Source organism: Coptis chinensis, chromosome 5 (genome assembly GCF_015680905.1).
Source record: "Coptis chinensis isolate HL-2020 chromosome 5, ASM1568090v1, whole genome shotgun sequence".
Classification (NCBI taxonomy): domain Eukaryota; kingdom Viridiplantae; phylum Streptophyta; class Magnoliopsida; order Ranunculales; family Ranunculaceae; genus Coptis; species Coptis chinensis.
The window spans coordinates 83294572-83321805 of record NC_141460.1 but is presented as its reverse complement, the minus strand read 5'-3'; the positions used below and the strand labels follow the sequence as shown (position 1 = coordinate 83321805).

The 27234-nt window shown below is 36.1% G+C and overlaps 1 protein-coding gene and 1 pseudogene across 2 annotated transcripts; one reads left to right on the top strand and one right to left on the bottom strand.

The window, feature by feature from the left end:
- Nucleotides 1-2550: 2550 nt before the first annotated feature.
- LOC147499407 (pentatricopeptide repeat-containing protein At5g19020, mitochondrial pseudogene) lies at nt 2551-5480 on the top strand (annotated as a pseudogene). Its single transcript, XR_015195853.1, has 2 exons — nt 2551-4964; nt 5206-5480. The product of XR_015195853.1 is annotated as a pentatricopeptide repeat-containing protein At5g19020, mitochondrial pseudogene (transcript).
- A 628-nt stretch (nt 5481-6108) lies between these two features.
- Nucleotides 6109-16512, bottom strand: LOC147499406 (mediator of RNA polymerase II transcription subunit 33A-like). The gene is given in 16 exon segments (XM_086561210.1): nt 6109-6387; nt 6390-6654; nt 6656-7397; nt 8138-8344; nt 8587-9241; nt 9421-9582; nt 10186-10300; nt 11096-11306; nt 11976-12014; nt 12017-12332; nt 12826-12917; nt 13028-13347; nt 13456-13803; nt 14837-14930; nt 14933-14946; nt 16187-16512. Coding segments are annotated over 16 exon segments (3963 nt in total). The 5' UTR covers nt 16465-16512; the 3' UTR covers nt 6109-6282.
- Nucleotides 16513-27234: the final 10722 nt, after the last annotated feature.

Genomic DNA, 27234 nt, shown 5'->3' with positions numbered 1-27234 from the left:
AAGCCTAAACCCTAAACCTTAAGACACTAAATCCTAACCCTTATAAACTAGACCCTAAACCTAAACCCTAAACTTCTAAACATTAAACCCTAAACCAACTCATTGCATTTAATAGTAGTTAATCGAACTCACAAAATAAATAATCAAATGCATTTTGTATATGCATTTTAAAATGTGTGGTGTGTTTGTATTTTAAAATGTATTAGTTTATAACGTGGTGCATCTGTATTTTTAAATGTGTCATGCATATGCATTCTAAATGTGTAAGTTTATAACGTGTTGTTTTTGTTTGTGATATATGCATATTAAAATGTAGATAGATGGTTATAAATGAATTCTATTACTTTATTTTTAGTGAAAATATTTGGTAGTTATATAAGGGTTAAAAAGATAATAAAACGATTATAAAACCTAATAACTAAATTGTCCACTTCTACAAAACGTGGGTAGTTATAGTCAAAGCCCAAAAATCTTAATTTTGTCCTTGTACAAGTAGTTTTCACTATTTAAAAAAGACAAAGAGTATTAAATCTATAAAATCATATTCTTCAATCGTTTATGTATAAATTTCTCTAAAACAGACTCTCTAACCCAATTTCTTTGTAAAAAAATAGTGTAAAACTCTAAAATAAGTTAATAAGACTATTCGAAATTACTGGCTATATCCACTTTTATGAAACAAACCATAAAATCATGAAAAATTTAAAGATCAATCTATATGAAGTAATAACATATTTAGGATTTTCTGAACTAATAAAATTCAGGGATAGTAATTTGAGACCTCTAATAATTTATTGGTTCTAGCATTACATCAAACAAAACTATAAAATCATGGAAGATTCAAAATCAATATGAAATGCTAAAATCTTTAGGTTTCCTTAACTAACAACAATTGGTTGGTTGTAGAATTACATAAAATGAAATCATGAAATCATGAAAGTTAATAACTTAATATGAAAGGGAAAAAAAAAACAAAAAAGAATTCTAAAGTAGTAAAATTTGAGGACTACAACCGATTGGTTATAGTATAACATTCTTTTAAAAAAAAAAAAAAAAAAAAAAACATGGAAGACTATAAAATTGTATGAAATAATAAAGAATTTAGAATTTACTAAACTAGTAAAGTTTAAACAAAACAATTGATTGGTTTTGATCGGCCATTTCATCAAACAAAACCCATAAAATAGTGATCAATGTCGGTCAAAGCGTTTGTTGCATTTGATTTGTTCTAGATTATGTATGACATAACAAAAACTTTAGGGTTTTCTAAATTAGTAAAATTTTGGAAAATCATTTGATTTGTTATAGATTCTTGCTTAGTTTTATTTCCACTAATTGTGTTTAGACTTATTTCATTTTAGTAAGACTATTCGTTTTAGTAATTGGTTTAAGTTTAAGAAACCTTGTGTCCAATTTAACATCCAATTTTCATTAGGAATTTAGTACTCTTTACTTTGTAAAACAGGAAGACAACCTTTCTAATCCATTCAACCATTATTATTGAATCAAAGAATTTCTCTCACAATTAGTTTAGTTTCCTTAGTTAATCACTTCCACTTCGTCACGCACATCACATCGAACAAATAAAACTATAAAAATCATGAAATATTTAAAATTAATGCGAAATAGAAAAAAATGGGAGGGTTTTTAATTTAATTACCCCCTAAAAGTATATACCCCTTTTGTGAAAACCTCTCATTTTGAAAATCATTACAGATTGCACCCCACTCTGTTTTTTATCTGTTACCCAAACGCTGATATTTTATATATTGACAATTTTAGCCTTAAACTAAAGTATATGAGTATACCTCGATTAGTCATGTGGTAAGACTTCAAATCAAAAAAACACTTCGATAAAAATACAACATTATCAACCCCGTTGGCTGCCTGATGCGCCAAAATACTATTGTTTCTTGTGCTCTGGATGTCATGTACTTTTTTAATATCATTGACAGCTTCATTAAAACGATTGGTCATACCATGAATCTGTGTGCAAAGAGAAAACAATAACATTGATAACATCTAACTACTTTAATGAGAATGGTTCGGTGAACAGTAGATGTTTCCGATTATACCCCTATCCGGTTTCGATTATTACGGTTATGTTAGAATTGAGATTTGTAATAACCCTAAAATCTCCATCTATAAATAACATATCCAGCCCCAGTTCTTTTTTTACAGCAAACACATCCAACCCCAGTTTTTTTCCTAAAATCTCCCTCTATAAATAACACATCCAACCCCAATTTTTTCCACAGCAAACACATTATGGCTGGCTCGGGAATTTGATGATGGATCTCCTGTTTTTGTTTTTAAGAATGGTGGAAAACTTGTCCTTGTTGCTAATGAGTCGCTGCCTCGTATATCTGGGACACGCCTCATCATGGATCTAGTGCTTCATCTTTTGGATCTTGAGATGGCTCTGTTGGTGCTTACGGTGTTGTTGAGCTTCCTGCTTACCGTGTAACTTATCCTGAGGCTTCGAAGAATTAGTTTATCATATGGGATTTAGGATTTGGGCAATTTGTGATCTCCCTATTTGCTCAATTTAAAAACACCTCTCACACAAACCCCTCCTTGAATTTAGAATAAGCCCTTTTTATTAATAATTTAGAAAAACCTCCCAAATAAATAACATAATTATCCCATATATTTAAAAATAAAAATAGATAATTACAATTACCAATTAGAATTAGAATCCATGCCTAACTATCAATCTCGAAGGACGGGTTTCAAGAATTTAAAAAAAAAAAAAAAAAAAAAAAAATCTTAAATTAGAATATTGGCTCCCTTCCATCTTTTAAAAGTTAGTTATAGTTCCATATTCGAAAATCTTTAACGGCTACTTTTAAAAGTTTGAGTTGTCATGACCAACTTTCTTCCCTCCATATTTCCCCACACTCGAAAATGGTCAACAAAAACCCATTTCCCACTACTCAACCCCACTTTACAAAACCATCTCCACTCGTTTCTCGAAAGCCGAAACAATCATAAACACACAAGTTCAGAATACGCATTAGTTTCATCTTTAAAATCATGTACAAATCTCTTCCAAGGGGAAGTAATACATTGTGTTGTTTTCAGACTGGGACTAGATTCTAATGTTTATGTCAATAATAGTTTGATTAATTTATATGTCAAGTGTGGTAGAGTAGAGGAAGGTAGATTGTTGTTTGAGTTGAGTGGAAGGTTGGATTTGGCTTCTTGGAATATTATGATGGGTGGGTATGTGAAAAATGACCGGTTAGAAGATGGTATGAGATTGTTTGAGAGAATGATAGAGATTGTGTTTCTTTTACTACTATGATAATGGGCTTGGCCAAAAATGGTAAGCGGAATGAAGCTATTGAGATTTTTAAGGAAATGAAGCTTTTCGGGGTGAGTTTTAATGAGGTGACGTTGGCGAGTTTGATCTCGGCTTATTCGCATTTGGGTGGGAGTTATAATGGATGTATGGTGCATGCGTTGGCTATTAAGGCGGGGCTTGAAATGTTTCTTCTTGTTTCGACTAATTTGGTTCTTATTTATTGTAATAGCTTTAGATTAGGTGATGCCAAAGTTATTTTTAATGAGATGCCGGAGAGGAATGAAGTTACGTGGAATGTTATGTTGAATGGTTACTCAAAGATGGGTCTTGTTGATTTGGCGAGAAAACTGTTTGATAGGATTCCAGTAAGAGATTTAGTTTCGTGGAGTACTATGATTGATTGCTACGTCACGCGCTGACATGTTAGATGAAGCTTTGAGTGTGTATCGCTTGAAATGGTGTCTGCTGGTTTTGGCCTAATGAGGTGATGATAGTTGACTTAGTTTCAGCTTGTGGGAGGTTAGTGGCACTTGATGAAGGTCAGCAGTTACATTGTTGGACGGTAAAGACTGGCTTAGAGTGCTATGTCTTCATGCAGGCAACGATAATTCATTTTTACGCAGCTTGTTCCATGATGGATCTAGCTTGTTTGCAATTTGAATCCGGGCGTAAAGATAATATCACATCTTGGAATGCTCTCGTTGCGGGGTTTGTAAGAAACAAGATGGTTGATCTGGCGAGGCAAGTATTTAATGAGATGCCTGAAAGAGATGTTGTCTCGTGGAGCTCTATGGTTGCAGGTTATGCACAGATTGGGCAATCTGATTCCACTCTAGAGTTATTCCACGAGATGCTAGAAAGTGGAGTCCAACCAAATGAAATAACAATGGTTAGCGTCCTCTCTAGTATTGCGAGTACAGGAAAAATGGATCACGGAAAATGGGTTCATGATTATATACATGATAACTCACTCCCTCTTAATGACAACCTAAGTGCAGCTCTGATTGATATGTATGCCAAGTGTGGGAGCATAAGCACCGCCTTGGAAGAATTCCACCGACTCCAAGACAGAATCATTTCAATTTCACCCTGGAATGCTATCATCTGTGGCCTGGCCATACATGGGCATGCAGATATGTCACTCAGAGTTTTTTCAGATCTACAAAGGACCCATATAAGACCCAATTCAATCACTTTCATTGGAGTCTTGAGTGCTTGTTGCCACGCAGGGTTGATTGAGCAAGGAGAATGGTATTTTGACTCTATGAAGAGAGTTTATGGGATAGAGCCAAACATCAAGCATTATGGTTGTATGGTCGACCTCTTTGGTAGATGTGGACGTCTAGCAGAAGCTGAGAGATTAATAATGAGGATGCCGATGAGGGCAGATATTGTCATATGGGGAACACTGCTTGCTGCATCTAGAACCCATGGGAATGTGGAAATAGGAGAAAGGGCAGCAAAGAACCTAGCACATTTGGAGCCAGCTCATGGAGCATCTCAAGTCTTACTGTCTAATTTATACGCAGATGTAGGGAGGTGGAACGAAGTATCCCTAGTAAGGAAAACGTTGCAAAGCCAGAGACTGAAGAAGTTGCCTGGGTACAGTGGTGTTGTGTAACCAGTCATTCTGGAGTTTTGGAGTTCTCACTCTACTGTAAGTCTGAAACACTTGCTGAATTCTGTATGCGTAGAGAAATAGAAATCATAATTGCAGCACCACCTGGACTTTCCTATCTGTTACAACATTTGATTATTTTCAATCTTGTACATTGTACTCAATCCATACTAAAATGAATCTATTTCTAGGACATTCACCATGCTCTGCTACACTTTATTACTAAGCATTATAGATGAGTTTTTTTTCAGTTGAAATAGTTAAGGAAGTTTGTGTGCAGTGTTACAAGTTTCAGACATCTTATTATAAATGCCAAAGCACCGCTATGCAGGATCCATAAAGAGCCAAAGCAGTTGCAAGGAGAGCTATTGGTTGCAACTTGCAAGAAACCAAACATTATTTTGCCCCTCTTTAGACACCCAACCCAAGAGTTCGCTCACGGATTATTTTGCTTTCTCTTGAAGTGGTTCGGAGTGTCCTTGTTTTTTGAGTGGCTTACCTGCTCCTTGAGTATTTCCTATATCTAGATAGATCAAAACAGAACCTGTTCCAATCTAGCGTATTTCATCCTAAAAAACACGTAAAAAAAGTTGGTGAGTACAATTGTACAAATGTATAATAGTCAAATTCCGTAAAACAAATGAGTGCTAAGTGCTAACAAATGTATGAAACTGATTAGACCATGTCAAAAGCTCCATGACAAGTCAAAGTGTCGACTTTTGAGCCTCACCAGCTGTTTGTCGAGTTGAGCGCGCCACAATCATAGCAAGGTAGTACAATTACAAAACAGCCACTATTAGATGGAGGCATTACTCCAACATATATAAATAAAACTTTATAATAGCAGATATAAATGAAGGGCAAAATTGGTCAAACAAAGTTGAACAACTACCAAGACACCTATTCCGCGTACTCACCCACGCCTCATTATACATGGAAAAAATAGATAAGATTAACAGAGGCAGTATATAGAGAACACATAATAACTTCTAATTAAGCAAAACAAAAGGTACATAAGCCTAAAAAGAAATGTCCAGATATACTTCGAAAAATGCAAAATTCATTTCCATTTATATACAAATTTGATGGTTCTACAGAGAACTCGGTGTCAGGTTTTCTTGAGGTACAAACAGGAACTTCTACATCTGAAAAAAAAAAGATGAAAAGAATTGCTTTCATCCACTTGAAAAATTCAAAACCCATTTCCCATTACTTACAATTGTACATATTCGATGGTTCTACAAAAAACTAAACTAGCATAGTGTTTTCGTCAGTTACAAGCAGCAACCTCTGACATCTGAAAGTAATGTACAACTATGGTGTTAGATCACTCCAAAATTGTTATATGTCAGGTATATTACTCGTTACAGATAATCAGTTCGGCAGCCGCTCCCATTGCTCCAATTCCACTTCTTCCTAGCAGAGCCAGAGCAAGTTCCTCCTCATTCCACTGCCTCAACCCACCTTGCTCAGTCTCTTTAATACATCCATATCCACTTCTGACAGCCACACTGGTGTACACCCCACCATCAAGCTCACAAAACCTGATACATATGCACGCCAAGTTGCCCAATCACAACCGAGTGAAATATTCCCATCAAGTGCACTCGCCATGAATTCAAAGTGCGCACCAATGACTTTCGGCCGCCGCTTTGAACCTGATGATACCGAATCCACTCCCCAGGCAAACGTTCCACACATAACTGCAAAGTATGCAAGTGCGTATCCCCAGCATTGCACCCATCCCTCCAGATCCTCCATCCTGCTCTGGCCCATGCACAGATAGAAACCAAGAGGGAAGAGTTTCTTGAATCAAAGAATGAACCAGACCTGAGCCACCAGACAGCCAGACTAATGAAGCCCCAAGAGAAGCCGCAAGCTTGACCTTAGTCATTGCCTTGGCGAGTGAAACCTGCCCATATCTCGTGCCATACTTGGTCTTCTTCAACTTTTCTATTCTTTCTTTTGGTTGTCCATTAGCTGCAATCTCTCTCACCGAAAGCATCAAAAGACAGAGAATTTCTTCTGTCATGAACATGATGTCTCGGATACATTCGTAAACTCTTAGGTAGAGAACCCCAGGAGCAACTGGAGAGAAGCCACCATAGAAATGGGAACCATAACCATGTCCAAGAAGAGCACCGATTCCACCATTATTGGTGATAGGTGAACCACTGAGGCCAACTGTTGCAGTGAAGCAGCTCTTAAGAAGCTGGACTACTGCATCACTGTTATGATGGAAGACAGTGCGAGACGCAGAGAAGATAAGGAAGTCACTCCATCGTTTCACCTTCTGGGACCACAATGAGGCAACAATTGGCATGCAAGGCCATGGACAACCTGCAGCAAGGCTCTCCAAGGCCGGGCCAGCCAGGTTCAGAAAGCGTTCGGATCCTCTATCAAGCTTATAAGTGATAGTGAGACTAACAAAAGCTGCCAATGGCAGTGGAAGTGTAGCTTGAGAAGTTCCTCCTGCTGGGGAAAAAATAATCGAGTGCAACTATTGTGAATTGACTTGCTATACCAAGTCGTAATATTTACATATATAGAGGAATCATAATCGTTTTTTTTATTCATCAACTAAAACTGTAAACTATATTTCTGGAGCAAACTTCAGACTTCCTTGCTGCAGTGTCTAACCATGATATGTGTCCAATCCACACCACACATCAAATAAGCAACCCCAAGGATTGACCATGTTTACAGAACACTTGAAAATAAAATGTCTATATCAGATATATGTCTTCCTATCAAAATATCAGCCACTGAATTTTAAAAGAAAAGCGACAAGGCAAATGAAAATCATCACATTGGGGTTAACCTAATGTGAAATCCTACCAAAGTTGAGGTAAGATTGGACTTGGACATACAAACTGGAGTGTCCTTACTACCTTACTACAGAGGGTTGGACAAACATACCACCTAACCAAATACATTCTACCAGCGGCCTTTACAAAAGGATGTTCAAGGACTCTTAAAACATATGTACACTACTTATCCAAACATCTGGATCATTACAGACTGTTCATACTAAGCTTCACAGGGACAGTTGGCCTATTCATCCTTTGTTACCACTTTTCTTAACCCGATTGGTATAAACCATTCAGTGGTTGGCCCCATATTTATGCATTTGAGATGCAGGTAGCATAGTTTATGTTAAACGCATAGCTCATTTCCTAATACACATATTAGTTTGATGGTTCAAGTAGCACCTTGAGCGAGGCTTGGGACATCGACACCTGTGGTAGCAAGAATTCTTTTAATCTGCTCCTCGGCAGTGGACAGAAACGCAGCAGGGCTTGGCCAATCTGTACCGTTCATGAAGACAGGCTTCCAGATACCACGTGTTACCTCGGCTGAAAAGTAGCTAACAATAGTTGCCAAAGATGCAGGCAAGTAGTCTGCTAGATCTTTGAGCCCTGAAATACAACAGTCTTGTTCAGGTAGCAGCACTATATCATTCTAAACTTCAAAAACAAACAAACATATGGTATTCTACTTAAAAGATCCATATTAAATGTGAAGTCAAAACGTCTTCCAAGTCTAATTGTAATCCTTAAACCGCAGACTAAAAAAAGAAAAATGAAGTAACAGTTTTGTAGCAGTAAAAGTATCTTAAGGGAGATAACTAAAGTTTGCTGAAAAGCCACACAAGACTCACCAGTAGCTAACTCACGAGGAGACAGTCTCCCATGGGAACAAGCTGTAAGAGCAGCATCAACTACGAAGGGCACAGCTTCCAAGATGTCCCATGCCGGCAATTTGGGTCTTAGAGAGGCGTCTTCACTTCCAGGACCTGACGAGCTACTACTCCCAGAAGTTATGGTTTGACTTCCACCTTTATTTACTTTTCTGAACATCATGTGTAGAAGTCCATCAACAATTTGATGAACTGGTGTTCCATGGACTAAACCAGTGAGTGTCGAAGCGATACATGCTTGATGTTGTCTATACCAAAGTTTTAATTTAGGAAACGAGTCCACAAAGATGGGTTGTGTAGGTGATGGAATCGCAGGAGTTGAGAGTTTCCTAATTCTATTCCGATCCTTTGGTGTTTTTCCAGAGGATACTTGAGAGTTCCGAACCAATAAAAGGTATTCTGGGGTTAGCTGGGACCAGACTGGAGGCACATCTCCCATTACATGTTCAAGAGGTGGATGATTAAATCTCCACAGCCTCAATAAAAGAATAAATGCATTTGAAAACACATTATGAACATTGATTTCTTCTCCAGTTGGAAGCGCCCAGGATACATCGGGCACACATGACCCAAAGACCTCACATATATCCATTAATGCACCCGCCAGTTGTGGAACCTAGAAAAATTGAACACCCTCATAAATTGATCCAATAGATCTTCTGATGAACTTTCCAATAGAAAATGAGTATTATTGGCTTTGAAAAGCCTTTATAGTATAGATGGATGTAAGAACCAAACGAAAATTGATAAATTATCAATCGAAATGGTATTTGTGGATAGAGAATCCAAGCTTACCAAGCCATGTAAAGATAAAATTTGGACCGCGTCAACAGATGATGTGCCCACAAGTAAAGTGTTGAGCGAAGGAGCAAGACCTATTAAATGACTGTCACTTCCAGAATAATTTGAGGGAACTGGAGGCGACAGCAGTTTTGTAACAAAACGGACAGTGTATTCCTGTAATAACACGGATAAGGAGTAATTTGGTATCATAAAATCTAAAAGGGAAACAAAACGTAAAGAATCTTTGCTGTGAATATTTCTCTCTCTCTTCTCCAATTCCCATCCACATACATCCAAAACTAAATGAGAATCAATACAGGAGCAAAATGGTAAGCTATAATAAGTAGGATGTGACATAATGACTAGAGCCTGAACCCTGGAACATTTAAAATTTAGAGCACAGTATTATAGTTCCAGCTATGTTTGGAGGTCCTTTTCCAATTAAAGAATATAGAACAAGTAAAAAGAAATTTATTTGAACAACCATCTGATTAGTGTATGGATACAGAAAAAATAAGTACATATACAGAAAGCTTTTAAAAAGTAATATACAAAAAACAATGGTTGAATTGGATCAGCAGATTCAGTGGGAAGGTTAGCATCACAAAAAAGGCATAACAGTTTTATGCCATTGCTAGAAACAATAGAATGCTACCTATCAATAGAAATAAGAAAAAGAAACAAAATTTAAAACTCAAAAATAAAAAATAAAATGCTATGAAGAGGTCTCTTTTTGTAATTCCTTTAGTAGTTCCAGATATGACTTGAGCTTAATACCTGTATATTCCAACCTCGAAGGAAAGATGCCCCACAGAGAATGGTAGCTGCAGATATTTTCTCGTCATCTGACCCATTAACTGCAATCTCATATATTTTCTCGAGCTCTGCCAAGCTTCCATCAAATTCATGAGTAAAATTCAGTGGCTTTCCCCCTCGGTAAGTTAAACGGAAAAAGAAAGAGAGAGAGAGAGAGAGACACGTTGTACACGTGGTTTCCGGATATACTGTACAAGTAGTGTGACTGACAGTACAAATCATCATATTCTAGGAAAGTTAAAAAAACAAATCTTAAATTGTACATCAAGGCATACTTAAACCATCTACTATCAAATTTTATACCTAATTAATGAAGACTATTTGTAGTCGGTCCATCATGAAAACTAAACCAAATGCTCGTTTCTTCTCATGCCTAAGTTTCTTCTCTTGCCTAAGTTTATTATATTTAAGATAGTGTTCTAGTTACTTTAAGATGCATGTGTGATAACTATATGACAGTGAGTAAGTTGAATCATTATAGGCTATAATAAAATTCCCTGGACGCCACTTTCAAACAGAGTTTGTAAAAGGTGAATGCCAACTCCTAAATTCCTAATCACATCTAACAAACTAGTAGGCTAGTGGAGTTGACAGATTATTCCAAATATGTATTGTAGTAATAAAAGCTTAGAGCTTAAAGTAGACATAGATGAACTTAAAGTGTATACATGACATTTAACACTGCTACACAGCTAAATGAATTTCATCTCATCTCCATGAACTTAAAGTGTGTAGGAAATCTCTACAATTGGGGAAGGAACTTTAATAAACCATTGGTGCCAACAGTTCAATACTTCAATTGTTCCATGCTTGCATGCAATATGGTTCAAATTACTTCACGAAGTGTTTAGAGAAGAAAGTGCCACCATACCTTGAAGCAGGAGTTGAAACTAAAGCGTTCACCATTGATGCGGTTAGTGAAGCCCCTTTCATCAATGATGACCACCCAGGTATTTGTCCAGGCAAACTGTGGGGAATTTGATTGATGCGCCCTTTGACATAGCCAGGCCAGAAATATACTGATGTGTCCAATAGATTTCTCGCAATACAGGCCTCAACAATCAGATGACGCAGATTTCCAGCTGCAATTATATATTAAGTAAGACTGCAAAGTACTGCACATAAGCCACGGATAAAAATCACAAGGCCCAATTAAAATCACCAGAAGGAAATAGAATGCAGGGCAAGTAGGCAAGAAATAAAAGGGTCCCACATCTCCCACCAAAGAGAGATTGTTCACAAAAAATGAACCTGATCAAATGAGATACTTTGCCAATGCAGTCACTAGCTATTCAGATGGTTGAAGAAAAACTAAGGTAAAGAATGCAGTAGAACTTTAAATGGGCTGTGGAAGAGTGGTCCAAACTGTATTCTATTAATAGGACAGAGATTCCATTTACAACATTGTAATGTGAACTTGAAGGATACTTCTTTTTGTTTAGGGTGTGCATAATCTCGTAACTTAGTATCTTGCTATGTGGGGATTACCCTTTTGTAAATTTTTATCTTGTCTTGGAATGATGAATGTCTTTTACCGCTCACGATTCTGTCTCACAACCTTCTACTGTTTTTTCTATTTTCTAAACAGAAATTTCATAGTTACTTCAGGTTATCTTATGAGATTTAAGTGCTGCTGAGCCGTTCATCAATTTCCTGTCAGTCCATCACGCTTTGATACATTGATTCCTTTCTCTGTGCACAACATCTAGACAGAAATAATATCCAAATTATGCAAAGGAGAGATTGCTTACAACAATTCATTGGCAAATCACTCATGCTAATGCTATCAAGTATCCACTTCCAACAGTGACACCGAAACAAACATCATCGCTTTGGCGCAGCTTGATTGGCTACAGAAGTAATAAGTTGAGGTGGGAAAGTAATCCCTCATAATCTCCCAGTATCTGTAAGCTAGAGACCAAATCCTTGCGACACCTTCCTACAACTTGCTTGTCACACCATTGATCAGTTAGATTGTTTTCTGCTTCATCCATCAGTGAAGCCTCCTCTTCCTCAATAATATCAGCAATCACAAGTATAAGAATGGACAATAACATGCATAAGCTGGTATCGAGGCGAGGGACAGGACCCTCGATGGGATCCCTTTCCTGAATGTCAATAAGAAAAAATAGTATTAAATTATTAATGTATATTAGTTGGAGGATAAAATACTGAATGCACCCTAGGATCCTTGAGACAGTACACACCCCTGAGGCTCTGACTTCATGTTGTATATCTAGCTACCTCACTAAAATTAGTGGGTCACACCTTTGCGGGAATAGCCTGTGATTGTGGAGTAGATATATCCGACCACTCAACTTCTAACCTTCTTACCAATCATTACCATAATGTTTCTAAAAATTTCATTAGCTATATGCCTATGTGGAAATGACTAGCCCTTGTCTGAAATCACTAAGTATATTGTTGTGTGTGTGTCTCTGGAGGAGGGGGATCATTATTTACAATTAAATATTTCATGTATTTATGATCCCCTCCTTTGCCTGACAACACCAAGAACATCATAGGATGGGGTGCAGTACATCGAACATATATTTAACATCTATAATATGTTAGGAAAATTGCAGCACAATGAACCTATACCCGTTGAACATGCCGAAGAGCAGCAAACCAAAGACCTAAGAAGGTATCGTGCCATGTAGTACCATTAATTGCTTGAAGAGACTTTATGTAACCTGTATAAAATTCAAATTTTATCATCTTATATAGCCCCAAAAGTATTGAACTACAGCCATTAATATCAAGGAAATAAATCTCACTAGAATGACACAGCAAACACCAATACCACAGAGATCTTCAATGGCACTTGTTGGTGCAACCTGTGATCCAGCAGTGGCATCTTCAAGGAACAGATCAAGGGGAAGCCAAATTGCAGAACTAGTAGCCCCATGACACAGACCAGCTGAATACGTGAGAGACCCCGAATTTGTAGCAGCACAAAACTCTTTCTGTAGAGGGGTTCTGCTTTCTTGAGAAAATACCTTTTGCATATCTGATGAAAGCTGCATCAGGGCTTCTGGAGATATCAATTTTGAACTTCTCAATGCAGAAGAGTTTGCCCCAAGCAGTCTTAGATGTTGAACAAAAGCCCGCCAGTGTGAAGGCCTATGAAGATGGTATACAGTTAAGATCAAGTATGAAAAGAATTATTAAGTTCTGACATTACTGCTGCACATGAACTGCAGTGAATATGCAAAGGAAGAAGTATCTTACATGTTTTTCTGTGCCAAGTAAAGAAGTCCTGAAGTTATTTTATTTTGCAGAAGTTGCCCAATTTGCTCAACAGCCATAACAGAATTTAATTTAAGCAGTCTGTCGTGGTGTTCAGTTGCCTTCTCAATGAAGCTATCATCACCATCTAATTCCATATCTTGCAATGTGGTTGCCCATTTGGACTTCTTTTCTGGCGTCTGCTCCAGCAATCCTTCATCGTCCAATGCTGCATCGAGTAACTGCCATACTATAGAAAATACGTATTCAACGACAAGGGTTCCAGGTTCACACACTCGAAGGCCAAATATCTCTGAAAGATGAAGAATTTCATCTACAGACTTCATGATCCTGCATAAGAGACATGTGTAAAGGATCCCACTTTTTACTACTCACTGCAGCATAATTTGAAAGGAAGCTCACTGCAATACATAGATCAGATGTAGTTTGCTGATAAAGTATACAAGGTAATGTGGGTATATACACAGGTTCATGATATCAGTAAACGTGTTGATTTGATATTACTTGAGACATTGCTTGAGTAAATTGAGAGAGACATTATCCTTCAGTTAATCTGTCTTACGCTTTTAAGTTGCATGGCTAGAGCTATCCTGACCCATTAACTTTTACCATCTCTGTTGTGTGACTATGTGTGCGACTGCGCGTATGTAGAACAACCAACACAACCCATCTACCCCACACACAAAACTCTCACAATACATATGTTAAAGTTCTGGTTGCGACACATCCCACCTATATACTAAATGACATAGATAGGAAAGGAGTTTGTACTGTATAATGTAGAAAAAGGAAAGAAAAGCAATATGCATAGTTGGTGGTGATTTCTTTAACTTCAAAAACATATCTGACAAATGGAGATGCAAAAGGAAAGCCCACACGTGCCAGCATATATCCTAAGACGTGAGCTTAACAGGAGTGACAGCAAAATGTGTGTCTGTGGCTGTGTGCTGATGTGTTTCGGACTGTTGTCTGTTGATGACAAGCAACATAAATGATTTACTACCTCAACGTATATGCAAGAAGAGGGTCTGTCGGCTTCAAGAATTTTAAAAATAAAGAAGAGAGTTCTGCTTGAGCTATTATCTGTCTACCTAAACATTTAATATTGACTCGATGAAAGAACACTATAGTATTTTGCTAGAAAGTTCTGTGTTGAAAAATATTATGGTTAACGGTTGGAAGGAGACTAGGAGAGCCTTCTGAGAGACTTTCGGATTTTTCTATACTTAAATTTATTTGATGAAAAAATATAACTTTCCATCAGCAGCACATCGCTCCCAGTACTGAACAATATACGTACACAAGATGGAAAACTGAATTGCATTGATAATGTCAGCAAAAGACAAAATAAAATGAAACTTACTTTTGATAATTCGGATCATGGATTTGAGATTTAAATGAAAAAGCATATCGCTTAAGGAGTTCCATATAGAGTCTGAATGCACCAGGCGGTGCATTCGATTTGGAATTACCCTGTAAAAAAAGTAGGACAGAAGTCAGGGTGTGTGCCATAGTAGGACAGTATATTCATAAGATCAAACTATGATAGCAATGAAAAATCCCCTCATAAGGTAATATCAAACATAAAATCATTTGTTTTGTAAGACAAGAGGAAACAAGAACCACAAAAAGAGAGGTCAGACATCATAACAATGCTGTCAGTTGTAACGAAACAAAGAGATACCAACAATATGGGAAAAGGGGAAAGAGAAGATTAACCAAATCTCAACCCCTCTTAAAACAGAACTTCACATGTCTCACAATATTGTCAATCCCTTCTCTGGTCATGAAAATAAATTGTGCAACTTCTAACTTATGGAGTCCAAAAGAGTGCATCAGTTCAAAGAGCTCATCTTAAGTATAATTAATCCATATACAGTATAAGATTTCCTACAACTGACAAAATGCAGAAAAACCAAAAGTAGGCTGGATGCCCAAGATCATGCTCCATCAAACAAAAAATTTACCGAAAGCAAATAGAATTTTATGCAAGACATTCCCAAACATAATGTGAGCATAAAAGTCCTCTTTATACACCACGAGAAGAAACCTCTGTCATTTATTTGTACTGTCATCTTTATAAACATACTACACCATGCAGTACTCTAATCTAAATGAAGTCAATGTCAGAATATAACAAGCAACCTGATTCTTGACAACCCCAAGTTCAAGTCCTTGCTTGTTCATGGTCCTCATACTAAATAAAAAAAGAACAAAAAAAACTTGTTGTCTCATTGTTGAGAGATATTCAAACAATGTAAGTCTTTCATATCTTTCTGACTCCTAGTGAAGCATAACTTAAATAAGACTAAGCATAACTATGATAGAGATTCTGCTAATATTTGTACTAGCTCATTCACATGAATATGGAGAGGATTACTTACTAAGTCATTTACTAAATCTAAGACATGAAACAAGCTCAACAACTCATCTTCACTTACTAGAAACATGCAAATTAAAACCAAACCTTAAAGTCACCTAACCTCAAAAACTCAACATACCCACATAACCAAATCATCAAAAAATCATAAAATCATAAAACAATCCCAAGAGAATCAAAATTCCCCAAATCACACAGTCCTTAAACTTGCAACATTTCATTAAAAATCACAACACATAAAAAAATTCCATCACCCATCACTAAACTCATAACAACACAACACCAATACCAAACAAAATCTTGAAAAGAAACAAAATTTGAGTCAATGGATACCTGGAAGAAAGCAAAGCAAGAACAAGCATAGGTGGGACTAACTTTCCAGTCAAAGCTTTCTCTAAAAACTTCCATGTAATAGGTATATTGTTTTCCCAACAAATGTGTGAAACTAAAAGATGGGCAAGTTCAATAGAAGGTAATGAAACAGCAGCTGAATTTAAAGTTGATGAAAGTTGAGTTGCCCAATGTAAAGGTTCAATTCCTTTGCTCTGTGCATTCTTTGTTAACTCTAGTACGTTTTCCCAAATACCATTTTCTTTGCACAACAACTCCATTTCTTTTTCTTTCTTTCTGGATTGAAATGGAACAACAAGACAATGCTTTCATGGAAGCTAAAGACAGGTTTTGAGGAGGGGGAAAAAACACTAGAGAGGTTTTAATATAAACAAGTTTCAGGTTTTCTGTAGTCCTGGTCGTCACTTTACTATTTTTCACCTTTTTTTTATCTGCCACGTGTCATGACAACAACGTTAAAGAATCCTTTTTGTTTTTTTTAATGATGCGGAGATAGGCATAGAATATATTAGGTGAGAGTGCTTGAATAACAATGTTGTTACCTCAATCACCCTCTTGCATTTTTTTTGTTTCATGAGTGAAAATATCAACCGAATTGACTTTAAGTGTGGAAATTAAGTAAATAGATGTATCTAACTATCTAAGGATATTTTAATTTAATTTTTTATACGAATGGTTGAACGAATCTTGCAATATGCATTTGATTGTATTTATGATTTTATGTTATAGTTGTACTAAATAATTCACAAGTCACTTTCTTATAGTTATCAGATCATTGTATGCCAACTATAATAATCAAATTTCAACCAAATTCTACAGAATGGGTTGAAATTTAGTGAAAAAGAGAGAGCATAATTCCGATGTTATATACACTCTGGAGTACAAGAAATGAACTCATGGAGAGGTGGGCTTTTAGCCTTTTTATAAGCATCCCTTTGGCTGTTCTGAAAAGCAAGAACACTGCACGTCTACACATCATGGGTACTTCTTTGGGATATGGGTTTGTTGTGGTTGGTGAGCTTGATTCCAAGGTGTAGTTAGGGTTCTAGACTTTTTGTACGTGTTGGATATTTAGAATGTCAATTAATTAGACGGCTGGCGTTGAGGTAGATATGAACAGAAGTGATGTTTAACGTATTGGCAAGTTTTTTATTACCATCAACTAGCAGTAGGCAGAATTATGAGTTCTCTTTTCTCGTGAAAGCTATAATAGCATTCCCACTACACGGTCAATATGGTCAATATTATTCAACTCAACATGGGTTTAATTTTTCTTATCTTCTATTGTTTTGGTGAAAAACAAAGTGAAACTGTCCAATACAAAAGTGAATATTAATCTGGGATGGAATGTTGGATTCCGTCTGAATGTAAAAATTGAAAAAACGCGTCGGACCGAATAAAATATCCGGTCTGAAGTTTTTAAAAAAAAAAAAAAAAACCGAAAAAACACACGAGACGAAATGAAACATTCAGTCCGAAAAAAATACCGATTTAAAAAAAAAAAAACACATACACACATGAGACGAATCCAACATCCCGTCCGAAGATCACAACTTAACCACTATGACTTGGAAAAATAGTTACCTTGATATTCACTTTTGCATTGAAAAAGGTTTATGACCATTTGAAGGTGAATATTGTCACATCTCCTTGATATTACCTTTGAAGGTGAATAAACTTTGAGGGATAGCATAGCTGGTCCGGCTTTGGGTTTTTGCTCCTAAAAGTTCATGATTTCCCTCAAGGCCACAGGACGATATAGTACCCAGTTAAATTTTCAACCAGGGCCCACAATTAGTCCAAGTGTGCATAAACTGGTCCGGTTAGCAAGAAAAAATATATATATATATATTGTATTGGAAAGTTTTGGATGACATTATTCTGTGCTTCTTATAGACTCAAATTATGAATTTTAGACCTCCTAAAGCGAGAACGCACTCTCTTAGTCTCTTCACGGATAAGACTTTGAATCAGACAACGATATTTAGTTTTCCCTATCAACACTGGACGTTGAACAAATTAACTGGTTAACAAGTGCAGTCCATTTGTCAGCAAACTTTGTTGGGTATCCAGTTGCAGATTTTTTTACAACAACTTGAATTTGAATCCAAATTTGTTGAGATATTAATCATTTTACATAAGATTACTTATGAGTCTTACGAGTCAATTAGTTAGCAATGTCACTATCACGTTAGGTAAAGACGGATAAAAAGAGCACATCCTCATATGAAATTTCGTCAAACACGATCAAGTATATAAGACCCTTTATCCTTTATCTGTACTTCAAAGCTCCTTTTAGCCAAAAGGCTAGGTTGATAATAATGGCAATATGTTATACTTTTTTAGGTGTTATATACTTTAGTTAAGGAAACTAAAATTTTTAGGAGAGACTTTAATTGGCCCAAGAATCTGACAAGTTAATAAGACAGTGCACAACTGCGCAAGCAATTTTTCTCACGTTAAATATAAGAGCATTTTTGGTCTAATAAAACGATTTTAGAAATGCAATATCCATTTTCGTTCTAGTGGTGGGAACTTCTAGATAAAGAATTTTAGGTAGTGGAATCATCATACCTACCACCACATTGCCTTTACAATCAAGCATTACTGGGATGAGATTGTTAAATCATTTCTTTCTCTATCTTTCTGTGTTTGTTTAATTGTTTCCACTATTCATTTATCTTTTACATGGTCAACTGATAAGCAGGTAATGGCTTCCTCGTAAATAACCTTCATGGATTCACACCAAACCGCAATTGCAACCATGTCAAGTTGACGCACAGGAACAACTTTCATCCATGTTTTTTTGTTTCTACTGGCCCACCGGTGAAGCCTTTTTTGCTTTGATTGTCAGCAGATTATAAATTAGATAACTAATAACTAACTTGAATTATTGAAGACATACTGATTTTTGAATGAGTCCGGCTACACAGTAACCGGTTACTGGGATCAAATCCCAGCAACCATTACAAGTTGCTGTTGGATTGTCTTGGTTACCGGCACACACACACAGATCTCGGTGCACACACACGGATCTCGAATCTAAATCAACGGTGACTTGTAACGGTTGCTGAGATTTGATCCGAGTAACCGGTTACTGGAAAGCCGAACCTTTTTGAGTCCGGCTTTTAAAGAACCGGGTTCGGGATCAAATCCCAAAGAACCATTACAAATTGTTGTTGGATTGTCTTGGTTACGGATCTCGGCACACACACACAGATCTCGGTGCACACACACGGATCTCGAATCTAAATCAGCGGTGACTTGTAGCGGTTTTTGAGATTTGATCCCAAGAACCGGTTCTTGAAAAAGCCGAACCCTTTTTAGTCCGGGCCACACAAGAATCGGTTATCGGGATCAAATCCCAAAGAACCATTACAAGTTGCCGTTGGATTGGTTTGATCAAACAGATAAAAAAAAAACCAGGCGCAGAAAGGTTAATTGAAAAACTTTGATGCGTGGTTTAAGCACATATTACAAAATATCACGATATTTATTGAGATTTTAATAAATCTATCTAATAAAAACACAATGGTGTGGAGCCGCAAATTCCATCCATGGTTACCATTGTTTTTCTTTAAGTTGTGACATGGCAAGACTTTCAAATTCATCCCAGGTGGTGTCTTTGCATTTTAAGTTAATTGTGGTTCTACCATATCTTCTTCTTCTCTCATTTAGAGTAAAAACATAAAGAATTGTTTCCTTCCAACATCTGCCCTAACCGCCGCCATCATCGTTGATGCATGGTGTCTTCTGAAACAGCTTCTAGATCTTACTGAGTTTTGGTGAATGAGATCACAAACAGTTTGCAAGTACCAAGATTGTTTGTTTTGTAAATCTTCCAAGACGTAAGTTGCGAATACTTTTGGTTACGATTTATGGTGGGTTACTTTTCGATGTTGAAACAAGTGAACCGGATAAATCGATTAGAGAATAGACGACCCTACGAACCTGTTGAAACTTGTTTCCAGATGTGGGTGCCATGAATTAATTAATTTTTTTGGTCGTGGGATGAAGCTTGGGTTGGTTGTTGGTTCGTGTAAATGTAATTATTGGTTAAAAAACATTGTACTCATTTGGTTTGTTTTTATGTTTCTAATATGGTATGAGCTGTTTTTATGCAGTGTGAAGACATTCTTAACGCGATGACCTTTATTTTTCCGGGGTTGGGGCTTTTGTCACCGCAATGGACGTCTTTGAATAAGAATGGGTAAGTTCTTTAATTTGCATTATGCTCGATAATCTCTTCTCTTCGGAAAGATAAAGATATTTTGAAGCCTGCCTTAGTCTGTAGTTGGGATCAAAATGAACTTTAACTCAAACTTCCGCCCTTACTTAAACTTGAAAATCTGGAGAGGGCTGTTCCTATATCAATCATCTCAACAATCCTTCATTTGCTATCCCTATTTTACTCCTATTCTCATCGATATTGTCGTACCTGTATATTAACATTCAGAGATAATTATATTCTACTAGAATGTATGATTTGCAGGATGGCAGAAGCGCTCTGTGCTTATATTGAAAATGACCGTCCCTTTATATATCTAACGTAGTTGTGATTTATAACGTAGTTGTGCTTCCATGAGCTAACTGTCAATCTCGATAGCGCTTTATACTTGAATGCATTTTTACTTGCCAAAAAGCTGGTTCTAGAAGAAGATCAATAATAACTAACATCCCAGTATCGTACAAGACAAAAGATATAGTAAATATCAACTTTTCCACTGGGAAGTTTCAAGTGTGGCTGACTTTTTCACAGCCACAAACAAGGCTACACAGTACAGCATATTTGAGCTCCTCTCAATCTCATATTTGTACATTATGTTACATAAAGTACTCTTTCGTCTTTCAAGTTCATTTGTTTCGTTTGGTTTTTTTTTTTTCTTTTGCAGGAATTTGGTTTATGTGAATGAAGGTGAAGGATGAACACGTACACCATGGGGTCCCAAAAGGTGTTTTGGGGTTTATAAAGGTATGATTTTTTGAGAAAAAATTGAAAATTTGATTGCTATTGCTAGAGATTTGTAGAACATCCTATTAAAACTTAATGGTCAATTCTGTAAACTAATAATTTGGGAGGGTATTAAGGACGAGAGTCGAACAGTAAGTGTTGTGAATTTTATTTGAAAACTTAAATTTATATTGATTGAATAACATCATGATAGGCGTTGTATTGATTCACTCATTTGTAAACATATATTATCCATCTTATTAAAATATTTTTACCAATTCACTTTGTTGTAGCTTGCTTCCTTTGATCCTACAAAGAAGAAGAAGAAGAAGGTTCGATACAGGATCCTTGGATGAATCTGTCGATAAATTGACTGAGAAAACAAAAGCCTGTCAGGTATAAACTTTTTTCCAAGAATGTCCATATTTATACAGTGAACTTCTTATTTTGTAATGCTACAATAGTGTATATTCGACCCAAGCATTGAAAGGATTGATTCCATAATCTATTTTTTTTTTAATAATATTGCAATTTTATATCGTGGTCAAAAAGCTATAGAAAAAAGTATATTGTTTTCTTAAGCCTCAACCTTAAGTAGGTGAATACTGCCTTAGTTCCAATATGTAATTACTAATCGGTTTAAACATAAGAATGAGGAACCTCCATGGAATGGTCTGTGAATTTTGTGTTTCTAACGTTCATTATCATTTATACTGGATTGTGATTGCGTGTATAAGTTCCCAGACCGCTAAGATGAACTTGAGTGATGAGGTTGACTTGGAAGACTATGTTTCTCGACTGATAAGATTAGTCTTTGAGGTTAGTTTATTCAACTGTTATGCTTGCGGCTACATGTATATATATTTATTTTAAATATCTTGTTGCAACTCGGATGAACATGTCAAAGATAGTTGTTATCTTCTATGGGTGTGTGTGTGTGTTGAAAATGTGTTGTGAAATGGTTTCGGAAGTATGAAGTGCGATTTGTTCTTGTATTTGGACACTGGTAGGAGACTTTGTAACCACAACATTAGGAATCCAAATATGAATGTTATCTTTAATGAATTTTTCACTTGGATATCCAGTGAGTAACTTACGGATATCAGGGAATTCAAGGGAACTCAAGAATAGACTTAGCTTAAGAAATGGGTGATAGCCATGCGTAACTCAATGAAGGGGTGTGGAATGGATTGTGTTCTTGTACATGCATTAACCACCTTTAATTTATTCAGTGAATTGAATCACTTTTCTTTAAGTTTCTTAGTGGTATTTTCTGTATTGATCGGTAGTACCTGCATTGTCTTGTATGCAAGTTTAGGGTGCTTCTACAAAATTAGTGCCACAAGTGACTCCATATCAGTGCCGTAGGGCACGCGCATATCCTAGTAATATATAAATATTACGATATGTTTAGAGATAAATAAAACTGAAAATATCAATGATATTTGTGATATATGTAATAATATTATTTAAAATTTATCATTATATTTCAAATAAATATAAATGATATATCTTGATATATTAAGAAATAATATCTACAATATCTACTATATTAATATTTTAAATATATCAACGATATTTATATATCAAACAATATAAAATATTCTCAAAACATATCTATATCCACCATACATATAAAGAAGTTGAATATCGATAAATATCTATCCCGATATTTTATACTATATATTCAGCACATCCATTTACGGAAGTGTGCCTAGGCAAATTTTTCGATGCAACTAAAACAAAACTAGCTGTATTATGAATGAAACTACCACCACCCATGGATCAGAAAATGTAAGATTCTCAACAGAAAAGACAAAAAAAATCAATATCACGTCCCTTTTAATGCGAGGGGGGCGCACCCCTCCTATAGAGTCTGGCCTATTGCATACAAACACTGTTCACATGGGCAGTCGGAGACAAAAAAAAAAAAGTTGTATATACTTCTTAAAAACATTAAAATTGGCACTAGAAAGCGAGTGCAAATTCAATAATACGAGGATCTAAAGGACCCACGTCATGAATAATAATTTCACAACAAGCAGCTCATCACTAGTTCTTAGACTAACTAGCCGATGAGCGTGATTTGGTCCCTGAGGATGTTAACACGCTTAATAGAACACATATTTTTTATCCCCTTTACAGCAGTATCCAGCAAAAATCAAATAAAGAAAGTAGTATCATCCACAGTAGTATTTGATGTGTTTTTTTTAATATCGATGGAAAGAAAAAATTGAACTGGAATTCTGGAAAGTTACTGAACCCAAATTCACAAACCAGTGCGAGAGAGGTATCATGATTGGGATCAATAAAACTCGGGCATCCATTGAAAATTCTTGCAAAAACACTACTAATCCTGTATGTCTATCTGAGTAACCTTCACAGTATCATCTTCTTTAGATAATTTGTACCTCTTTGAAGTCAGTATGAGATCTGATTATTTTTGTCTCTGTATGTATACCTAATGATCAAAGATTAATTGCGTTGGTTGCCTGTCGGCTGTCGCCTTAGCAAGATTATAGTGTAGAGATACACACTGTAAGGTTTGTCACAATTATCAGTAAATAAACTTTATACTTCCCCAGTTCCCTTTCATCGCAACCAAGCTAAATACGTGATCGACCTCTACCGAGCATAATCACTTGAGCACCAAGAGAGCACCAAGACTGGCGTGGCTATAAAGACACATGTAATCCCTATTTTATTTTTTTCACTACCTGGAAACCTTGTTTTCCATGCAGACAATGTATTTTAGATTATAAAAGCATCATAACTAATGTTAAACACCACAAAAATATCAGATGTACTAAAGTATCTTGAAAATAAAGTACAATCAAAATTTTAGGGTGATATTGGACATACCCAACAAAACACTCCCATATCCCATAACTAACATAAATTTTTGTCATACCATACCCCAATAACTGTCTAAATCCAATAATATCTCCTATATATTTTTGGGGTATTTTCCATAAGGGCAAAAAGATTAAAAAAAAGAAAAACAAAATAAGGAGATGTGAAAGTTTCTTTTGACATTCTTCTTCATCCTTCGCTGTATCTTCTACACAGTGAAAAACAAAAAGAAAAAAAAAACCCCCTTTCGAGCATTACAAAAAGGAATTGGGTTTGTTGTATGAATTGGGCGTAGTCATTTTGGTGAATGGTGAATGGTTGTTTGAAGTGAGCTTCATACATATTTTCAGGGGATTGTTAACCAGTATTTTTCAACAATTACAATACGTTGTTTTCATGAATTGGGTGCAAATTAGAAAAAAACAAAAAATATATATTGAAAAGAAGGAAAACAAAGGAATAAAGGACTAGTATAGTAGTATGGGGTTCTAAATATTTTTTCTCCAAATACTGTGGAGTCCCCAGAACCCAGTTGTAGAGGTGTACGTTGTGACTAAATTTAGTGGGTTTTCTAGTTTTGTCCCCGTTCAGTTTTCTTCATATAAATACCACGTCGTTATACTCTCTGAGTAAAAAAACAAGGTGGATTGCAAAACTTCTGTAAGTTCTTTCTAGCTCCTCTTTGAAACACGCACCTTGTTTTTTCTATTAAGTATTTTGTTATCTTTTTAGGAAGTGGGATTTGTTACTATGATTTACTTTGAGCTTTTTAGAGATAAGCAAGCACTCTTCACATTGAAATGTATATAGTAGTCATGACTCATGAGCCATGGCAGGTTATGTTTATAGCAATCTCTTAAGTGCTAAGAGCAATGCAAATTGAGATGGTGTGGACATTCATGCATATCGCAATCCACAGTTACCTTAGTTTGGTGCAATATGATTTTATTAGAAAAATTTTGAATTCCAAATTTTCATACTGCATTTCTTGACTATCAATCTTGGAAAGGTGATTTGTCAAGATATCTTCACTGCTTCATCTCTTTTCCCATTCTGCTCTGAATTTTGTTTGTTTTTTCTGGTTTTATTTGTATCTTCCCATATGAATAGCATACATATTTGTTAAGGGATTACAATCTTGAGCATTATGTGCTACATAGTGCTACTGCTGTGGATTGGGTTAATATGGTGAATGAAATACAGAAAGGTGCTCTATCAAGTATATTCTTGCAAGTCATTTAACTTACATGCTTCATGAACAGGAACCACCATCCTCAAGGCAATCGAAGCCACGGTCGATAAAAGCACCCAAGTTGTCTACAATGAGAACCCCAGCGATGACCTCCTGAAATCCAATGACTTCTCCTATGATGTTGTCGTAGTTGGCGAGGTTCCTTATGCAGAGCCTAAGGGTGACAGCTTTAACCTCACAATCCCTGCCCCTGGCCCAGAAATAATCACTAAAGTCCGCACAAATCAAGTGTGTTGTCATTGTAGTTTTCGGCCGCCCTGTTGTGATCAAACCATACATCCAGTCAATTGACGCTCTAGTAGCTGCATGGCTCCCTGGTAGTGAAGGCCAAGGTGTAGCCGACGTTCTTTTTGGTGACTTCGGGTTCCATGGTAGGCTTGCTCGAACTTGGTTCAAGTCTGTTGATCGGCTCCCAATGAACATAGGCGATGCACATTATGATCCACTCTACCCATTCGGATTTGGCCTTTTAACTGAGCCAACACACCAGTAGAGAAAAAATTTGTGTTGACATAGGGTGCTATGGAGGGTTATCAAGTGTTTTATTTTACCCCCAAAATATGCCTAGATATATGGCTATGTATACTGAAAAAGAAAAAAAGAAAAAGAATCACAACATGGTTTGTTTGGTAACTGAAATGTTTCAACAAAGATTCAAGACCGCTTTTATGAGCAATGACTACTAGTATTTGTACATCACCATTATGACATTATGTGACTATCTTCTACTTGGCACAGTTGCACTATAGAGCTTACACATGTACACGAGCAACTCCAATGCTGCGACATACTTCCAAACACCACGCACCTCTCTCACAAGTTAAAAGCACCCTAGGTCTTCAGCCACTTTCAACGCTATCCGACTTTGCAATGATAACCATAAAACCAATTTTCTCCCTCCTACCTCTGCACCAATCAACAAGGTCTTTTCGATTTTCAAATAACTGTAATCATTTTGTTATAGATTGTATTACATCACCATTCGGAAAAACGATATACTAAATTTATAAAAGTGTCTTCAAGTTCTTACTGTTGCAGTTGTAAGTGCGTTGGTCGTATCCGGACAAACAAAATTAGAGTTTTCTATCAGACTTTCTTGCTCTTCATTTTCTGACTCATAATTCAGTTGAAGCAAAGACAATGCTTTTGGAGATGCACTACTAATAGGATGAGGCGGTTCAAAGTAAAATTTTATCAAAAAAAAAAAAAAAAAGGTTTAGGTTTCTTATACTCAGTATGCACCCAAAAACAATAGCACTTTGTTTAATATTACAAACAAACTCACATTTTTGTTTGGTGTTTGTATCTGTTCATTGTAGTAATCCAAAGTATAATACTCTTCTGCGTTCTCCCATTCGTCAAAATTTGATTTTGAATTTTTTTCTTCATCCTCATTCGGTTGGTATTCATTCTCATTACTTTGGTATAATTGATTCAAATCAAAAGTGGGTGTTTGCATATTTATTGATGAGATAAAAAAATAAGAGGTTATTGAAAAAAAAACCCACCCCGGTCTTTTTCTTCTAAATCACGTAGAATAAATTTTAGTCAATAAATATTTTGGGTACGTCTAATAAAAAAGAAGGGTAATTGAGGAAGCTAAATATGTCTAAATTCATTTTTTTTTTTTTTTTTTTTAATTTTAAAGTTGGGGTAAGGGAGTGTTTTGTTGGGTATGTCCAAGATCACCCAAATTTTAACAAACCAAAAGACGGCAGTTAAATCTAGCAGACCAAAGGATAAACAGAACTTAATATAATATTTACGGGAAAAGGCAAATAAGTAACATCCCCAAGCGAATCAGAATTCAGCAAATACTTCCGTCCTTCACGTCAGAATTCAGCTAAAATAAAGAAGGTAGTATATTTTTTCTTTTCGATGAGATAAAGAAGGTAGTATCGAATTTCAGCATAATCAGTAAAAACATTATATAACATGTCCAAAAATATAGGAGAATTGCAAAGTTGGACACTA